Source organism: Scylla paramamosain, chromosome 31, assembly GCF_035594125.1.
Source record: "Scylla paramamosain isolate STU-SP2022 chromosome 31, ASM3559412v1, whole genome shotgun sequence".
NCBI lineage: Eukaryota > Metazoa > Arthropoda > Malacostraca > Decapoda > Portunidae > Scylla > Scylla paramamosain.
In genome coordinates this window covers 11820553-11840956 of record NC_087181.1, presented here as the reverse complement: position 1 = coordinate 11840956, position 20404 = coordinate 11820553, and the positions used below count along the sequence as shown (strand labels likewise).

At 44.2% G+C, this 20404-nt stretch overlaps 1 protein-coding gene across 5 annotated transcripts in view; it reads left to right on the top strand.

The window, feature by feature from the left end:
- Positions 1-20404, top strand: part of LOC135116513 (cell adhesion molecule 1-like) — a 75546-nt gene that overhangs the window by 35379 nt on the left and 19763 nt on the right. For 4 of the 5 annotated variants that reach the window (XM_064034029.1, XM_064034025.1, XM_064034026.1 and 1 more), the window contains exons 4-6: positions 9218-9353; positions 12541-12674; positions 15012-15136. In XM_064034029.1, coding sequence (XP_063890099.1) covers positions 9218-9353; positions 12541-12674; positions 15012-15136 — 395 coding nt within the window. Of the gene's footprint in view, positions 1-9217; positions 9354-12540; positions 12675-15011; positions 15137-15643; positions 16915-20404 lie in introns of those variants that run through there. The other variant, XM_064034030.1, reaches the window with a different exon arrangement.

The window sequence follows — 20404 nt, the reverse complement described above, 5'->3', positions numbered from 1 at the left end:
AACTCTTATTCTTACACATAAAAGAAAAAAAAAAGATTCAGAAACGCAGAACTAAAAACGAAAAAAAAGAAAAGAGAAGGAAAGGAGAAGAGAACGACAGTACACAAAAAAGATACATAGAGAAAAGAAAAACTCTTACTCATATATAAAAGAAAAAAACTTACTCGTAGTCAGAAACGCAGAACTAAAAATAAAGGAAAAAAGAAAAGAAAAGAAAAAAAGGCAGTACGCTAACATATTTTAAAACTTTCCCACTCTTACACACACACACACACACACACACACACAACACAACACAACACAACACAACACAACACAACACAACACAACACAACACAACACAACACAACACAACACAACACAACACAACACACACACACACACACACACACACACACACACACACACACACAACACAACACACACACACACACACACACACACACACACACACACACACACACACACACACACACACACACACACACAGAAATGAAATGAGAAATCCATTAATCAAAGTAAATATGGAAAATTAATTAAGAAGTGAATTAATCAACGATGGTGTGTTTAAAGGAGGTCGGAGAGAGAGAGAGAGAGAGAGAGAGAGAGAGAGAGAGAGAGAGAGAGAGAGAGAGAGAGAGAGAGAGAGAGAGAGAGAGAGAGAGAGAGAGAGAGAGAGAGAGAGAGAGAGAGAGAAGCCTTTGTGTGGAAGGAAGGAAGGAATGGAGAAGGAGAAAGGAAAAGAAACGAAGGAAGAGAGGAAGGAAGAGAAGGAAGGAAAAGAAAGGAGAAGGAAGGAATGACGAAAGAAAGATAAGGAGCAGAAGAAAGAAGGAAGGGAGAGAAAGGAGAAGGACGAAGGCGAGGAAAGAAAAAGAAGAAAGAAGTAGAGGAAAGGAAGGGAAAAGAAGGAAAGAAGGAAGGAAGGAAGGAAGAAAGGAAGAAGGAGAAGACGGAGAGAAAGGAGAAAAAGGTGAGGTAAATAAATGAAGGAGAAGAAGGAGGAGGAGGAGGAGGGAATGAAGGAATGATCAGCAGAGCAAACAGAGGAGGAGTGAGAATCAAACACCTTGTCAGTCGCCAGGAAGAATAAGATAAATAAAAGAAGGAGGAGGAGGAGGAGGAGGAGGAGGAGGAGGAGGAGAACAAAACCAAGAATAAGACCAAGAACAAAAAGAGGACGAAGAAAAACAAGATCAACAAATGAAAGGGGAAGACAACAAAGACGACGACGAAACGATGAAAAAGAAAGAAAAAGAAGAGAAGCAAAAAAGAAAAACAATATCCACGTAAACAATTAAAAACACGCAAAAAAAAAAAAAAAACACAACCCAAAAAACAGCACAAAAACAACACAAAAGACAAAGACAACATAACCACATCACGACACGAAAGAGCAGAGCAGGACGGGACGAAGCGAGGCGAGGCGAGGCGTCAAAGATGAAGAACCCTCGCGCCCTAATCCCGAGACTCATAGGCGTGAAGGGCGAGGGGGAATGAGGGGGAATAGAGACCCGAGGGAGTGGGAAGGAGGTAGGAAGGAGGAAGGAACAAGGGGCGAGGGATGGGCGATATACAAAGACCACAGAAGGGATGGACGCTCAATTCCTAAGACCCTGTGCTATATCCTTGACGACACCTAACGTATGGAGAGTGATGGGGCGGCGGGAGAGTGTTGTGTTCATTTGTCAAGGAAAAATACAGCTGCTTCAAGGGATTGTTGGGAGACGCGAGCCTTCCCGAGTCTTCTCCAGAGTTTTCCTTGAGTTTTTCCTGAGTTTTCCAGTCTTTCCCGTCTCCGCCACAATGGCACGGGAGTTTACGCGGGTCATTCCTCGAGCGGTTTGTTGCTGTGAATTCTGCGCACTCTGTTTTCTGTCCCGGGGCGAGAATGAGTCTGTGGCTGGTGGGTGGTTGGTGGTGGGGCGGGGAGGGTGGTGCAGTAGAGTGTGAAGGAAGGAAAGAAAGAAGAAAGGGACTTGCTTGTTTGGTATTCATTCCTACTGTTTATCTTTTTGGTTTAGTGGAGTGTTTTGTTGTTTTTTGTGGGTGGTGAGATGAGGGGCCCACACTTGCTTGCTGTTTTTTCGTGTTTTTTTTCAACTTTTATTGTGGTTTATCTTGTTTTTGATAGCTTTCCATGTGCTTTTCGTGTTTTTTTTAATTTTTCACAACTTTCAAGCATTTTTAAAATTGTTATTACTTCCATGCGATATTATCGTGATTTTGCCCTCATTCCATGTGTTTTTTTTCTAAGTTCTGAAGACTTTTCATGCAGTTTTTGTATTTTTCGTCACTTTCCAAGCAAATTTTAGTGTTTTGACAACTTTCCAGGCGGTTTTCCGTGGTTTGGCAAGTTTTAATGTGGTTTTCCGTGTTTTGGATCACTTTGCACGCCGTGTTTTCGCGTCCTGATCACTTTTCAGCCTCGCGCGGTGCGCCATTTGTCAGGGGAGATAAGCAGTCACCTCGGCGCGGCGCGGGGCACAGGTGTCCCGCGCGGCGCCATTAATATTCATCGCCTCGTCAGTCGGGCATCTTTCTCTCATCCATCATGCCATCGAATTACCCGCCGTCAGATCTGCTTTCCTCGAGCGCCGCGGCCAAGACAAAACTCCGCTCGTTTCCCCGCCAGACAACAGGAAATTGAAATGTAAACTCCTTCCCAATCGAGGAAATAAATGATTCCATAAAACAGGATCGGCGCGGGGCTGTGTCGTGCAGCCTCCCAGATCTTTATGGCCGATTGGCTTTGCCTCCCACGCCTCGCGAGAAGCTCCCGCGGCGCCGCCAGGAGTCACGCGCCCTCAGGATCTGCCTCACTGCTTGTGCTTGCAAATAATCGCATGTTAACCTTGCAGTTCAGAGTGCAGTTTGCCCTCTGACTGCCGTGAATTCTGCGAGTTAAGAATGCTGCTGGTTTAGAGTAAAATTTCAAGACACGTGGCTTATTTACCTTGAAGTTCACTTTTTGACTGCTATGCATTCTGCTACCTAAATAAGAACATAAAAACATAAGAAAATGAGAAAAGCTGCAAGAAGCCACCAGGCCTACATGTGGCAGTCCCTGTATGAAACGCACCTACGTATTTCCACCTGTTATCCTCATCATGAATTTATCTAACCTTCTTTTAAAAGCTCTCTAATGACTGTACCATTCCATCCATCTACCACTGGCAGGTTAAAAGTGAATGATGGGTTAGTTTAAAGCTTGTAGGGACTGTTATATTTTGGCTCTGTTGATTAAATAAAACTCTCTCAATGATCGTAATTTCTACCACAAGGGAGGCAAGGTAGGCAGGGAGTAGATGGAGGAAGCAATATGGAAAGCAGGAACACTGAAACTTTGGTATGCTGTTCTATTTTGGTTCTGTGGAGTTCAGAATATATAATTAACCTCTATCAACTCTCCTACGACTAATTTCTAGCATAAGGAAAGCAAGCTACGCAGAGAGTGAAGGAGTGAAGCGAGTTAGAAGCCAGAAACACTGAGACCTTGCTATGATGTTTTATTTTAGCTCTGTAGGGTTTAAAATACAGATATTTACTTCTTTTTTTTTTCTATCTTTTTTTTTTTAGCATTAGGGAGACAAGGTGCACAGGGTTTGAAGGAGTGAAGTAGCGTAGAAACCAGAAACACTGAAATCTTGGTATGATCTATTTTAACTCTGTATGGTTTAAAATACATACATTAACCTCACTTTTTAAGCATAAGAGAGGTAAGGTACAGTCGCGGCCAGAAGTCTTGGTAACCTGACGCTCTCACTTCCACTTTTTTTAGCGTTTTCCTTCAGTTTTCCGTCCTCTGCTCTTGGAATATTCACTTCTCAGGTTTCGTAAGGGGACAGGCAACACATCAGACTTACGGTTGAGACGAAACGGTTAGATTTATGGAAAAGAAAACAGCACGTGCACAAACTTTAGCATTTAACTGAACGCAGAGAGTGAATGAGAGAAGGAAGGACGAAGCAGGAGCCACGAGAACACCGCCTCTTGGTATCGTGGTATCGAGCGACGGTCAAAACACAACAGGGAGGCGAAGTATTCCAAGTATCGGCAGCAGAGTCACCAGGGACAGAGATTAGTTTTCTGTGGCGGGTAATGAACCTTCCTCCCATGAGATGCCGATCCCTCTCTCCCCCCTGGCCGTCCGTCTGTCCGTCTGTCTTACCCTTTCCTTGTCTCTCTTGGTCTTCCTCTTCTTTGCTTCCCTCTCTCACCGTTTTCTTGTCTCCTTGTTCTCCTCTTTCTCTTCCTCTCTCTAACCATTTTCTTGTCGCTCTTCCTTCCTCCCTCTAACCCTTTCCTTGTCTCTCGTGGTTCTTTTCCTCTTTCTTTTTCTCCCTCTTTTTTACATCCTGCTCTTGTTTCTCCATTCTTTCTCTCTTTTTTTATGTCTCTTCGTGTTTATCTTCTGTCTTTCTCTAAGTTCATCTCTCTTTCATACCCTTCACTTTCTTTGTCTCTTTGCTCTATCTCCCTCTCTTTTTTTTTTTCCTGTCTTTCCTCTATCTCCTGTTTTATGTATCTCTCACTCTCTCACCCTTCATTTGTCTCTCCTCCATCTCCCGTTTTTTCTTTGTCTCTTATTCCCTCCTTTATCTCTTTTCCATCTCCTCTTCTTTATCTCTCCTCCACCTTTCCCTTTCTCTATCTCTCATTCTATATCTCTTTTCTGTCTCACACATTTTTCTATTTTTTTTTTCTTTCTCTCTCTCTCTTCATTGTCATTCCTTCCTCTTCCTTGTTATTTTCATGCACTGCTTTGTTAATCTCGTCTTTCATTCACGTGTAAAGTTTTTTTTTTTCTCATTGCTCTTTTTTTTTTTTTTCCTTAGCGTCGTTTGATAATAATGTCTCTCTCAGGGGATGAAAAAGAAAAATAATGATAAAAAGTAAATGCGTTGCTTTCTCCAAGTTGCTCCTTTTTTCACATTCATATTTCTGAAAACTTAACTTGAAGGCTCTAATCCATTATTCCTGTCTTCATTTTCTCCTCTCTCTCTCTCTCTCTCTCTCTCTCTCTCTCTCTGATCCATTATTCCTGTCTTCATTTTCTCTCTCCTCTCTCTCTCTCTCTCTCTCTCTCTCTCTCTCTCTCTCTCTCTCTCTCTCTCTCTCTCTCTCTCGTTCTTTTCTTTTCTTCAGTTCTTTTTTCTGTTTTCTTCTTTTCTTCTTCCTGCTCCTCCTCCTCCTTTTTGTTCTTGTTCTTCTTTTCTTCCAGTTGATATTCTCCTTCCTCCTCCTCCTCCTTCTCATCCTCCTCCTCGTCAGGTGAATAAGGAAGAGAGACACGCTTAGAGCAACACCCACGAACACCGAAATGATACGAGAATACCTGAGGAAGACCTGAAGGAGACCTGAAAGCTTGGAAAGGCTCGGCTGGGCTTGGCTGGTGGGGGGAGATGGCGTCTTGAAGGAGTATTTTGCAGGTTGTGAATTCAGGGATATAAAATCATGAGTGACGAAGAAGCGGGTTTAGCAGGAAGGAAGAACCGGAGGGAGAGGAGGGAGGGTTGAAGGGTTGGGGGGAGGGTCGGAGATGGGGCGTGGAGGGTAGGAGGGAGGGAGGACGTGTGTGAAAAGAGGTAAAATTGGCTGAATAAATGGAATGTTAATGAAGAGCTCAGTGCCTCATTACTTCAAGTCAGGAAGAGTGAAAGTTAGCCGAAAATTAATTGCATCTCAGCACTCTCTCTCTCTCTCTCTCTCTCTCTCTCTCTCTCTCTCTCTCTCTCTCTCTCTCTCTCTCTCTCTCTCTCTCTCTCTCTCGCTCTCTGCCAGAAAAGTAATCGGCCATGACCTGAGGGAAGGGGAGAGAGGGAGAGGGGTAGAGGCAAAAATAAAAGCCATTACCTTATCACACATTTAGAACCTTTGCTATTAAACTCATAAAATGTTCTGGTCTGTTGCCTCTTCCCCTCCTCCCTTCCCCTCACTTTTCCTCCCAAATACCGCCTCTCCCCTTCCTCCTCCTCCTCCTGCTCCCTCCTCCTCCTGCTCCTCCTCCTCCTCCTGCTCCTCCTCGCATGGTGTTTCTAGCTGTGTTTATGAGGCGGGGTCACATAAGGGGCGGTAAAGTAATGCATTTTCTAGTTTTATGCCCCGGTGTGTGCAGTGTTCCCCCCCCAAGGGACCGCCGGGCTGGGGAGGCAGCGAGGGTGATGTTACGACGGGCACGACTACTACTGCTGCTATTATTATTACTGGTGGCGGTGGTGGTGGTGGTGGTGGTGGTGGTGCTTCTTCATCAACTATAATGTTACCATTGCTGCTGCTGCTGCCTCATCTTCATCAAGAACACTACTACTACTACTACTACTACTACTACTACTACTACTACTACTACTACTACTACTACTACTACTACTACTACTACTACCACTACTACTACTACTTCTACTACTACTACTACTACTACTACTACTACTACTACTACTACTACTACCACTACTTTTCTTCTGGAACAAAAAAGAAAAAAGCAACAACAACACCAACACCACCACTAACACACCACCACCACCACCACCAACACCAACACCAACACCAACAACAACAACAACAACGCAACCAACATTCCACCACCTTCACAATGCGTACTAGAAAACAACACAACACTCCTCAGAGAGAGAGAGAGAGAGAGAGAGAGAGAGAGAGAGAGAGAGAGAGAGAGAGAGAGAGAGAGAGAGAGAGAGAGAGAGAGAGAGAGAGAGAATATACGTATTTGCGTCACGTCCTATCCTGGTTGTTGAGTGTTGGGGTTGAGGGAAGGATCATGGGTGTTGTAGGCATGTTGGATTTGTGAGGGAGGAGGAGGAGGAGGAGGAGGAGGAGGAGGAGGAAGAAGGGAAGGGAAGGGAAGGGAAGGGAAGGGAAGGGAAGGGAAGGAGAAGGAGGAGGAGGAGGGGGAGGAGATGAAAGGATGGAAGACGAGGAATGAGGGCAGGATGACATGAGGCACACGAGGAAGAAGAAAAGGAGAAGGAGGAAGAAGAGAAGGAGGAGGAGGAGGAAGAGGATAACAGAGATACACTTGAAATAGGAGGAAGAAGAGAAGGATTAATGGAAGAGAAGAGTAGGAAGAGGACGTGGAGGAGGACAAGGAAAGAATGGAAGAGAAGAAATGGAAGAGCGATGACTGAGATACACGAGGAGGAGGAGGAGGAGGAGGAGGGGGAGGAGGACGGGGAGGAGGAGTCATTAGGAAACACGGAAGTGAAGAAAGGACAGCATCATTTGTACTTATTTCCTTGAGTTCCTCCAGCAAACTTTTTTCCTCACAATGATGAAGACGAAGACAAGACGAAGAGAAGACGAGGAAAGGAAGACGACTCACAAAAAAAAAAGAGGAACACACAAAAAAACAAACAAACACAAATCACAAGAAACACAAAACAATAAGAAAACACTCCGTGCTTGCACCTTGCCTAGTCAAACTCTTTCAGCTCTGTCTGTCAACATCTACCTTTCCTTCTTGCTGGAAGTTTGCCTACATTCAACCTGTTCCTAAAAAGGGTGACCGTTCTAATCCCTCAGACTACCGTCCTATTGCTTTAATTTCCTGCCTATCTAAAGTTTTTGAATCTATCCTCAACAGGAAGATTCTTAAACATCTATCACTTCACAACCTTCAATCTGATCGCCAGTATGGGTTCCGTCAAGGCCGCTCTACTGGTGATCTTCTGGCTTTCCTTACTGAGTCTTGGTCATCCTCTTTTAGAGATTTTGGTGAAACTTTTGCTGTTGCCTTGGACATATCAAAAGCTTTTGATAGAGTCTGGCACAAAGCTTTGATTTCCAAACTACCCTCCTACGGTTTCTATCCTTCTCTCTGTAACTTCATCTCAAGTTTCCTTTCTGACCGTTCTATTGCTGCTGTGGTAGACGGTCACTGTTCTTCTCCTAAATCTATTAACAGTGATGTTCCTCAGGGTTTTGTCCTGTCAACCAACCTCTCTTCTTATTATTCATTAATGATCTCCTAAACCAAACTTCTTGTCCTATCCACTCCTACGCTGATGATACCACCCTGCACTTTTCCACGTCTTTTCATAGACGTCCAACCCTTCAGGAGGTAAACATATCACGCAGGGAAGCCACAGAACGTCTGACTTCTGATCTTTCTAAAATTTCTGATGGGGCAGAGCCAACTTGGTATTGTTCAATGCCTCAAAACTCAATTCCTCCATCTATCAACTCGACACAACCTTCCAGACAACTATCCCCTCTTCTTCAATGACACTCAACTGTCCCCCTCTTCTGCACTGAACATCCTCGGTCTGTCCTTTACTTATAATCTGAACTGGAAACTTCACATCTCATCTCTAGCTAAAACAGCTTCTATGAAGTTAGGTGTTCTGAGACGTCTCCGCCAGTTTTTCTCACCCCCCCAGCTGCTAACTCTGTACAAGGGCCTTATCCGTCCATGTATGGAGTATGCTTCACATGTCTGGGGGTGTTCCACTCATACTGCTCTTCTAGACAGGGTGGAATCAAAAGCTTTTCGTCTCATCAACTCCTCTCCTCTAACTGACTGTCTTCAGCCTCTCTCTCACCTCCGCAATGTTGCATATCTAGCTGTCTTCTACCGCTATTTTCATGCTAACTGCTCTTCTGATCTTGCTAACTGCATGCCTCCCCTCCTTCCGCGGCCTCGCTGCACAAGACTTTCTTCTTTCTCTCACCTCTATTATGTCCACCTCTCTAACGCAAGAGTTAACCAGTATTCTCAATCATTCATCCCTTTCTCTGGTAAACTCTGGAACTCCCTGCCTGCTTCTGTATTTCCACCTTCCTATGACTTGAATTCCTTCAAGAGGGAGGTTTCAAGACATTTATCCATCAATTTTTGACCACTGCTTTGACCCTTTTATGGGACTGGCATTTCAGTGGGCATTTTTTTTTATTAGATTTTTGTTGCCCTTGGCCAGTGCCCTTCCTACATAAAAAAAAAAAAAACACAAAAAAAAAAAAAAAAAAAACCGAACACCCACAAAAAAAAAAAAAAAACATCAAATTACAACAAAACTATAGCACACGAACCACAAACACGAAAAAAACAACAAGAAGACACCCAACACCCAACAATCACACAAAACACAGCAGGCATACATACACGTATCCCCTAAACAAGGCAACATAACCCTAGAAACAAGCCTCGAAATACATAACTCCCTCAACATGACTCACAGTAGCATTTCTTTGTCTCTCTCCCCAGACTTCACTGAGCGACCAGAAGAAAGTCACCTTGCGGCCGGTCAGTCTTCTCTCCTCCGGCAAGTATCGCTGCGAGGTGTCTGCTGACGCTCCCTCCTTCCACACAGAGTCCCGGAGTGCAGAGATGCTGGTGGTGGGTAAGTAGTTAGGATGAAGAGAGGGTGGGAGAGAGGGTGAGTGGAAGTAGAGAGAGGGAGAAAGGGAAAGATATTAGTGCATGAGAAAAGGTAGATTTAACTAGTCTTTTGTAGAGAGAGAGAGAGAGAGAGAGAGAGAGAGAGAGAGAGAGAGAGAGAGAGAGAGAGAGAGAGAGAGAGAGAGAGGAATAAAGAGATTGAGGAAGAGATAGAACATAAGAACACAAGACCATAAGAAAATAAACTGCAGAAAACTATTTAACTTAAACAGAACACCTCCTTAAAGAGAGAAAAAGAGACAAACACAGAGGCAGAGACACAGAGAAGGAGAGACGGGAAGAGACGCTAGAAATATCCTCAGCCACCATTAATTTGAAGTCATTACAATCTATTCTAACTGCACCTTCCCCTCGTCTGTCTTGCTAATGGGACGCGGCACTCCTGGCCAGGCGGCGGATGAGGCACAGGGAGAGACAAACAATGCACGACTCATTATTCACGTACGCAATTATTCATCAGCCTCATTACTGCTGGTTATTTTTATTCTCAGTGCGACAAACCAAGGAAGGAATGAAAGAAAAAGAGAAGAGTAAAAAAAAAAATTGTAGTAAGATTCGCTTCCGGTTTTTTTTGTCTCGTTCTCTGTGTGTGTCTACGTACTGTAAAAAGGCTCAGAATGTGGTAATTGACATATGAATTATTCCTCTAGAGAGTGCAGGGAGAGTGGAGAGGGAAAGGGAGTGGGAGAGGAAGAGGGGAAGGGGGAGGGAGAGGGAGGGAGAAAGCACTCCATTTCTTTTCTCTTTCTTTTTTTTTTTTTTTTTTTTACGAGTCTACCCTTTCCTACTTTTTCTTCTTCAGTCTCCCGTTTTCTTTCACTGCTCCACTGCCACCACCACAGCTAATTATCCCAGTAACATCACCACCACCACCACCACCACCACCACCGCCACCACCACTGCTAATTATCCCGGTAACACCACCACTACCACCACCACACTGCCACTTTCACCACCACCACAGGCGCCATATACCGCATCATTAATGCCAGCACCAGCAGCACGCACGCGCACACACACACACACACACACACATACACACACACACACACACGCCATCGACCTACACGTTCCCGCTGACAGTACTACGTAATTCTAACACCATCACCACGACCGTCGCCTCAGGAACAAACGAGGAGGCGCATCAATCATATTAGTATAGTTAGCCCTGACTCGTTAACTGGCGCGTCGAGACGAGAAAGAAAACGGATGATAACACGACCAATAGCTACTCTTCTCTCTCTCTCTCCTCGTCTTTCTTTCTTGCCCGTCTGGATTCGAAATGAGTAACGAAAAGTAATGAAACATGAATATGGCTAGTGAAAAACTGAATAGAGAAACGTATAGTGGTTTTTCTTCTTTTTATTTTATTTATTTTTTTTTATTGTTAGTGTAGAGTCAGTTTTCATCATTTTAAGCTTCTTTTTGTTTGAGTTTATAGGGAACTTTAGAAGCTTAGACAAGTTTGTGGATGATAGGTGGGGACTGCTGTTGTTTTATACAGGGACTGCCACATGTAGGCCTAATGATTTCTTGTAGCTTCCCTTGTGTTCATCATTTGTATGTATATAAGACAAATAACGGGAGACCTAAAGACAAACAATCAAGGACTTTTAATTCACTCTATCTCACTTTCTCTCTTAGTAAACATTGTGATGAAAGCTGCAAGGGAAGTCAGTGTCTCTCTCTCTCTCTCTCTCTCTCTCTGGGCCATGCTGGTGAACAAAGCGATACAGTAGTGAGTTAGAAGCTCCAGGGAGGCAGGGGAGAAATGACAGGCTGTAATGGAACGTATAATTAAGCTTGGTGAGAAGTACAATTGTAGTGCACCTGTTATTCCCACGCCCACCTGGACCTTCCCACACTACCCTGCAACGTGGTAGTGGTGGTGGTGAGGAAGGGCAATGATGATGATTCCTTCCTTCCTTCCTTCGATTTTCACATGCAGAGAACGTGTGTGTGTGTGTACCTGTGCGTGTGTGTGTGTACCTGTGCTCCTGTCTGTCTTTCTCTGTCTGTCTCTCTCTGTGTTTACGCGTGTATGTCTCCCGTTTGAGTTTGTTTCTGTCTGTCTGTCTGTCACTTTCGCTATCCGTCTACCTATCTGTGTGTACGAGTCTGTTGGTATGTCCGTCTCTATTTCTGTCTGTCTATCAGTCTGTCCGTCTCTCCATCTGTGTGTGTGTGTGTGTGTGTGTGTGTATGTGTGTGTGTGTGTGTGTGTGTGTGTGTGTGTGTGTCAGTTAATACAGCCCGTGCATAAGATAATTACGAACCTAAATCACAAAGCAATAATATGGATTTACTGGAAGGAGAGGGGAGGAGATGACAGCTTTAGATCCCCCTCCCTCCCTTCCTCCCCTCACCTCACCTGCGCCTCGTCCCTCACCTGGGCAGGTAATCATACGCAAATTAATGCTTCTAATTAATCTAATCATCTCAGTCTTCATCTCCCCAAAAATTTTATTATGCTGGAGTTCACTTTTAAGAAATTCCATGAGAGAGAGAGAGAGAGAGAGAGAGAGAGAGAGAGAGAGAGAGAGAGAGAGAGAGAGAGAGAGAGAGAGAGAGAGAGAGAGAGAGAGAGAGAGAGAGAGAAATGCTGAAGTCGTATTCATTTTAGAAAGTTAAGGAAACAAAAACATTTACATTTATATTCGAGATGACAATTCTAATTTATGTTTTTTCTATTTCTTTTTTTATTCTGGTCACGCGCCGCCAGCCAAACTTTAAATTGCTGTAGGAAACAAGACCTACAACAACAACAACAACAACAACAACAACAACAACAACAACAACAACAACAACAACACTACTACTAATACTACTACTACTGCTACTACACTTACTACAACTACTACTGCTGCTACTACTACTACTACTACTATTACTACTACTACTAATGCTGCTGCTGCTGCTGCTCTTCAGTTGATCTTTCTTTTTTTGTTACCTATTTAGAAAAACCACCACCATCACCACCTCTACTACTACTACTACTACTACTCTTTCCTGGACTTACATTTTTTAACTTTTTATTTCGTCCCTCTTACAAAACAACAACAACAACAACTACTACTACCACCACCATCACCACCACCACCACAATCACCACCCCTTCTCTCCTCCAGACCTGCCTGACCGCGTGCCCACCATCACGGGAGGGCGCTCCAGGTACCACGTTGGGGACGAGGTGCACGTGAACTGTACCTCGCTGCGCTCCCGCCCCGCCGCCTCCCTCATGTGGTACATCAACGACAACCAGGTGAGTCAGCCGCTGAGTCAACCCCTTGAGTCATACCTGTAGTGATCTGTGAGTCATGGTCGTTGTTTTTGAGTTGTTTGTCTTTTCTTTTAGTTGTTTTTTGAGTCAGTATGGTTATTTGTGAGTTATACCTGCTATTTGACTCATGATTGTTGTTTGAATTGCTTTTTTTCCGTCATCTGTTAAATTACTTGAGTCATACCTATTGTTCAAATCATGAATTTTGTTTAGTTGTTTTCGAGTCACTCGTTTAGTTATTTGTGAGTTATGCCTGTTGTCTGACTTATCTGAGTCATTTGTCCTTGTTTTACGTTATTTGTGAGTCATTTGTCTTTGTTTTGCGCTATTTGTGAGTCATTTGTCCTTGTTTTACGCTATTTGTGAGTCATTTGTCAGTGTTTTGCGCTATTTGTGTGTTGTATGTTAGTATTTAGTTCATCTGAGTCATTTTCTCAGTATTTTTTTATTTTTATTTGAGTAGACTGTCATTATTTAGGTCATCTAAGTTATTCTTGTCATTATTTTAGTGATCTGTGAGTAATGTAATATCTTAGTAACATGCTAGTCATTTGTCACTAATGTTGCTAGTCATTTGTCACTATTTAAGTCATATAAGCCATTCATGTCATTATTTAAGTCATCTGCAAGTCATATCTCTCACAAAAGTCACCTCTGAGTCGTACGTCATCATTTAAGTCATATGCAAGTCACACCATTCACTAAAGGCATGTGTGTGAGTCATCTGTCACCATTTAAATCATGAGTCATACCTGGGGACAAAACAAAAGGATGACAAAGACCACCACCACCGCCACCACTACCACCACCACCACCACCACTACCACCACCACCACCACCACTACACAAAAAAAAAAAAAACATTCCACTCGTTGCATTTATCACGACAACATGACATAAACCTCCTCGTTCTCTCTCTGCATGCTCGCTCACTCACTCACTCACTCACTCACTCACTCACTCTCACTCGCAGGCAAAATAACACAAACACGTCACTCTTTATTCGCTCACTGGCGTTACTTCAGAGAGAGAGAGAGAGAGAGAGAGAGAGAGAGAGAGAGAGAGAGAGAGAGAGAGATACCACTATGACACTACGAAAGGAAATGCAGAAGAATGAAAAAAGAAAAAAATATGAAGAGATAAAAGTAATTAAAAGATTGAGAGAAAGAAAGAGAGAAAGAAAGAAAGAATGGAAAGGAAAAAGGGAGTGAGAGAATGAGATACATTAAGTTATTTTGTGGCAGGAGACGAAGGGCTGAAAATGAGGAGGAGAAAGAAGACGAGGAGGAAGAAGAAGAAGAGGAAGAGGAGGAGGAGGAAGGAAAGGGATAGGAGAGCGAAGCGAAGGAGGAGAGGAAACCAATATGAATTACAGGGAGAGAGAGAGGAGAGAGAGAGAGAGAGAGAGAGAGAGAGAGAGAGAGAGAGAGAGAGAGAGAGAGAGAGAGAGAGAGAGAGAGAGAGAGAGAGGGAGAGGGATGGTTCTGCTTCTGCTTCCCTCCCCGCTGATCAATGGCAGGGTGGAAGCATTACCGGGAGGCAGCAAGGCAGTTCTCCATCAGGGTAAGACATTGACCGATTAACAAGCACAACACAGCCACTCTCTCTCTCTCTCTCTCTCTCTCTCTCTCTCTCTCTCTCTCTCTCTCTCTCTCTCTCTCTCTCTCTCTCTCTCTCTCTCTCTCTTGCCTGCCCTACTCTGCTCTATCCTCTCCTTGCCTAACTGACTGACTGACTTCCGCTGGCGCATTACATTGACAGGTAGATGGACAGGTAGATAGATAGATATGCTGATTCTCTCTCTCTCTCTCTCTCTCTCTCTCTCTCTCTCTCTCTCTCTCTCTCTCTCTCTCTCTCTACTTCGCAGTTATCGTTTTTTGTACCTACTTTATTGTTTTCTCCTCCTCTTTCTCTTCTCCTTGTCTGTCTCTACCTTCTATTCCTCTTCTCTTTCTACTCCTATTCCTCTTCTTACTTATTCTGGTCTTCTTTATCGCCCTCCCCTTGTTTTTTTTTTCCTCTCCTGTTTCTTGTCCTTTTCTCTCTCTTCTTCTTTTCTTCTTCCTCTTCTTGTCCTTCTCCTTCCGTTCCTCTTCCGAATTCCCTTTTCCTTCTTCCTTGTCTTGTTCCTTTCTTTTGTCCTCTTCTTTCTTTTCTTCCTCTTCCTCGTCCTGTTCCTCCCCCTCTTACGAATTCTCTCCCTTTTGCCTTGTCTTGTTTTTCTTCTTGTTGTTTTCCTCCTTTCTTTTCCTCCTCCTCCTCCTCCTCCTCCTCCTCCTCCTCCTCCTCCTTCAGCTCACCTCCCCGTGTCCCCCACAGGCTGCCACGGAGAACCTGGTGGAGTACACGCCGATGAATGATTCTGATGGGCTGGAAACTTCTCGCCTCGGCCTGCGCTTCGTGGTGGGGCCCCGGCACTTCCCTTCAGGAGAGCTGCGCCTTAGGTGAGTCTCGTGAGTGGGTGAGTGGGTGGGTGAGTGGGTGGGTGAATGGGTGGGTAGGTGAGTGTTCAGTTCCTCTTCTCCTCCTAATTCTTTTGCTATTTGTTGTTATTATATTTATCTGTATTTTACATATATTTTTTTCTCTCCAGCTATTATTATTTATTGTTATTATATTTAACTGTCTTCTGCATGTACATTCTTTTTTTTTACTTTGCTAGACCAATTAATGTATTATTTGTATGGATAAACTATCAAACTATATCAAATCTCCTTTCCCTCCTCCTCCTCCTCCTCCTCTTGTGTCATGTTAGGTTCATATCTCCTTTTCCTTTCTCTCTCTGTTTCTCTCTCACTCGTCTCTCCAGTTTCCGTGTCTCTGTCTCCCTCTGTTTCTGTTTCTGCTTCTCTCTCTCTCTCTCTATCTCAACTTTTCCTGTCGCAGTTGATATCTACAGTTATTTTTGCACGGTGCCTTAATCCACTACCCCTTTCCCTCCCCTCTTCCAGCTTATATCTCCTTTATTTTTGCTCGTCTCCCCCCTTGCCACTTGAGTTCTTCGCTCCTCCTGCTGGTACAAATTTCACCACACAACACTGCAGCCATCCACCGCCGACTTGGTTCCCGTTCCATCTTCTATTTTTGTTTGGGCAGCAGCGTAAACTCCGCTAAAATAGTTATCCGGTTAGGAAGTTTATGAAAGTGGATTCTACATTGGTGCCCGAAGCCTCCGGTCACGGGAGAGCGATGTGGAGGAGTTATTCTTGCTACCTGTTCGCAGTCACTCGGTCTTGAGTCTACGTGATGAGTGGGAAGACATTAAGTGTGAATAAGATGCGTTTTCGTTACCTGTTGTTACTAAGTCTTGATATACGGCACAATACTAGTTTTATTCTTACCACCTGTTCGCGACCACTCAGTTTTGGATGTACGTGTTACGTGGATGACAGAATAGGTGTGTTAAAGATGCATTTTCATTACCTATTCTGTTATGAAGTTTCAAATATATAACGTTATAAGAGAACTATGTTTTTTACTACCTATTCATCACTAAGTCTTCCCTGATCCGCGTGATGAATAAAAGAATAGGTGCGTACGAGATATATTTTCATTACCTATTAACTTATTCTTGACAGAGTGCGATAAAAGAACCTACACTTTCCCCTTATTTTTACTACCCATTCACAACCACTAAGTCTACCTTGATCCACGTGATGAATAAGAGAATAGGTGCGTACGAGATATACTTTCATTACCTATTCAGTTACTAAGTCCTGATATACTGCGCGATAAGAGAGTAGTAATGTAAGGGCCATATTTTCACCACCCAGGCAAGGCTCGTGATATATGCGCTGGCTGAATAAGGGAGCAGGTTCTCACTTTTACTCTCTTTTTTCCGAGGCTTGAGTTGTTTTCTCGGCCTGCGTGGGGGTTGAAGGAAGGAATGTGTCAGTGTAACTTAAATTATTGGAGATGAGATGGTATTATATCAGTTACGACAAGAATTACTACTACTACTACTACTACTACTACTACTACTACTACTACTACTACTACTACTACTACTACTACTACTACATAAGCTTCAACAAAAATTGCTACTACTACTTCTACTACTACTTCTACTACTACTTCAAGACCCGTACACCAAGGGCTAATACAACAACAACAAACAACTATTTTTTTATGTAAGAGGTGCTCTGGCCAAGGGATACAGAAGGGGAGGACAAAAAGGCCTATTGAAGGTACTAGTCCCCGAAGAGTAGGGGCAAAATTAGGGAGGTGTCTTGAAACCTCACTACTACTACTACTACTACTACTACTACTACTACTACTACTACTACTACTACTACTACTACTACTACTATTATTACTACTACTATTGGTACTACTACTACTACTACTACTACTACTACTACTACTACTACTACTACTACTACTACTACTACTACTACCACTACTACTACTACTCAGACCACCTCAGAAAGCCTAGACACTCAGGAAGCATAATCCTGATTTATTGCCTGTGGATTTTAGTACCTCACGTTAACCTCTCGAAAATAATGGGGCACTCTGCAGCCTTCCAAAACAACGCCAGGCAGCTCTCTCTCTCTCTCTCTCTCTCTCTCTTTCTCTCTCTCTCCCTCTCTACCCCACTCCCCACTCTCTCTCTGGACAGCCGGAATCACTCCCCTAAAGTCTGGCGGCATTGTTGTGCAGCGAGCACCGGGAGACAGTTGTGTTTAGTTACCAAAATAACTTTACCCACGGTCACATTTCATGGCGGCTGACAGCACTTCGATCTCAGCCTGCGGACTTAACCATGTGGGAGGCTGGCCACGTTCACCTCTTTGCCCAGACGCTCCTGTAGTGGGTACTCGAGGCGGGAAGGGAGCAGAAAAGCCATAAAATAACACAGGAGCAATAAACTAGCTAAAATTACTTATTCTAACTTCGACCTAGCTTGCGGACAAACATATGGGAGGCTGGACGCGTTTAGCCTCTTGCCCAGACGTCCCTTTAGTGGGTACTCGAGGCGGGAAGGGCGCAGTAATACAATAGAAGGGACAATAGATACCACACAAGCGACGAATTGAATTGGCTAGTATCTATCCTTATTTTTATCGGTTTGCAGTTAAACATACAAGCTGGACACGTTTAAATCTTGATGTGATGTCTAGACGCCTCTATAACAAATGGAAGAGGCAGGAAGGGCGGAGGAATACCACAAAAGAAGCGATAGACTGACTAAATGACCTACTAAATGACCTACTACTTCGATCTCGGCTTCAATCAAACAAAGGTTGGACACGTAAAGCGCAGGAGTACCACATGGGTGACATTCTAGTCAAGGTTGCAGAATTCACAAAGATTTGGTCCCCCATTTCTGATTACGTTAAAAAGTTGCTGTAATGAAGACGCGCGTGGAGGAAGAGGTGCTGGTGCCACAAAATCCGTATTACCCTGAGGTTTACGAGGGTTTTAGAGTGCCCAGGAGTGCCGGAGACCAATGGCACTGTGGAGAGACTAGTGCCTTTGTGCCAACTCCCAGGTACGGTCTCGTCTGTGCCACCCTTACACCCTCAGCTTTCCCACACATCCTCACACCTTTCCCAGCGTCACCCTTGGCCTCACATCTGTTCCACTGGGCAGCTTCACTCCCCCACATCTATTCCACTGGCAGCCCTCACACACACATCTATTCCACTGGCAGCCTCACTCCCTCACATCTATTCCACTGGCAGCCTCACTCCCCCACATCTATTCCACTGGCAGCCTCACTCCCTCACATCTATTCCACTGGCAGCCTCACTCTTTCACATCTATCCCTCTGGCCCCCTCATACCCTTACATCTATCCCAGTGGCACCCTCACACCTTTCTCACCCTTACACCCTCACCTTTCTCACCATTACACCCTCACCTTTCCCACTGGCACCCTTACACCTTTTCCAGTGCCAGGCTTAACTTTAAAAATGGCCAGAGCGAAAATAGTTTAGTTTCACCTGGAAAAAAAAAAAAATTGGTAGGTGGGTGATAGGCCTTCCCGCCCCCTCCCCTTCCACACGCGGTCAACTTCCTGTCCTGGCCGCCCCCTCTCCGCCCTCCCAAGCGGCCCCGTAACAAACTGAGAGTGAGAGTACAAGGGGAGGGAGCGCGAGGAGAGCGAACAGTCCTCTCCCTCTCTCTCTCTCTCTCTCTCTGCATCCCTGTTTCCATTGCCCAAGAAAAATAGTAAACGTTTTGGTGATAGTAAAAATGTACGTTGGTGTAGGGTTGTATTAGTTGTTTTGGTTATAACTATTACTGTTTTAATGGGTATTTTTTTTCTGTTTATATCTTGTCTCAATTAATTTTATCAGTTTTCATTGGCAGTTATTTGGGATTTCAAGAGTAAATATATATACGTGTGTTATATTATTTGTGTTTTGGTTATGACTATTACTCTTTTAATGGGCAGTTTGTTTTTCCTTTCTACATCTTGTCTGGTTTAATTTTAACAGTTTTAAATGTTAGTTATTCGGGATTTCAATAATTTTCATGATTTTAATGACTAAAAATATACGAGTAATGTTGTATTAATTATATATTTTGGCTACAACTATTAGTCTTTTGATTCTTTTGTTCCAAATCTTATCTGACTGAATTTGAGCAGCTTCCAATGTTAGTTATTTGGGATTTCAAGTGTTTTTCTTTCATGATTCTATAATCCGCTGTAACCATAAATCCAGCCACGCGAGGGGGAAAAAATATATATATATTAAAGTCTACGGATATGACGTGCCACATTTCACTAACAATCACGATACATTGAGAGAGAGAGAGAGAGAGAGAGAGAAGAGAGAGAGAAGAGAGAGAGAGAGAGAGAGAAGAGAGGAGAGAGAGAGAGAGAGAGAGAGAGAGAATGACAAGACAAAAAAACAAAAAAACAAAAAAAACAAGCAGACAGCGAGAAGCCAGCTGACCAACACAACACAATACAAGGCGAGCTGGAAAAATGGACGAGGCGCGCGCAAGGTGTTATAAGAACCAACACACTTTTTACCCGTGGATAGATTTACGGGGGAAAAAGCTGGAAATTGCCGTGGGCGGGGGTGACGCAGGGTTGGGGCAGTGTGTAGATCCCTGGGTTGAGCTGCAGAGTACACGGGGGAGGGAAGAGCGTGGGGAGAGCGTGGGGAGAGTAAAGGCCCTCCCAGTCCGCCGCCCAATATTGCGTTAGTGTCATTTTTAATAGAGGCAATTTCTCGATCCACTGGCGTGATTTCTGTCCCTCAGCCAGCGCGCCGCCACATTTTCCGCATTAAAGTCTCAACCTTGTGTAAATGGCGGGGCTTTTAACTCGCCCTGCTGCCTGCCCCGCCTCCCTGCCTCGCTCCCTGCCTGCCTGCCTCACTCCCTGCCTGCCCCGGACGCTCTGCACTAGCCATAACACTAAACTTCCTCTTCCTCCTCCTCCTCCTCCTCTTCCTAGTCCTTCTTTTCCTAGTCCTCCTCCTCTTCCTTCTTTCCTACTCCTTCTCGTTCTTCTGTTCTTCGTATTCCTGCTGTTCGTCGTCGTTCTCCTCTTCCTAGTTCTAGTTCTCTTCCTTCCTTCCTCCTCCTGCTGTTCGTCCTCCTCCTCTTCCTCTTTTTCCTAGTTCTAGCCCTTTTCTTACTAGTCCTCTTCCCTCTTGGTCCTTCTTTCACCTCCCCTGTCCTCCTCCTCCCCCTCCCCTCCTCCTCCCTCCTCTCCTCTTCTTTCCCCCCCTCTCCTCCACCTTCCCCCCT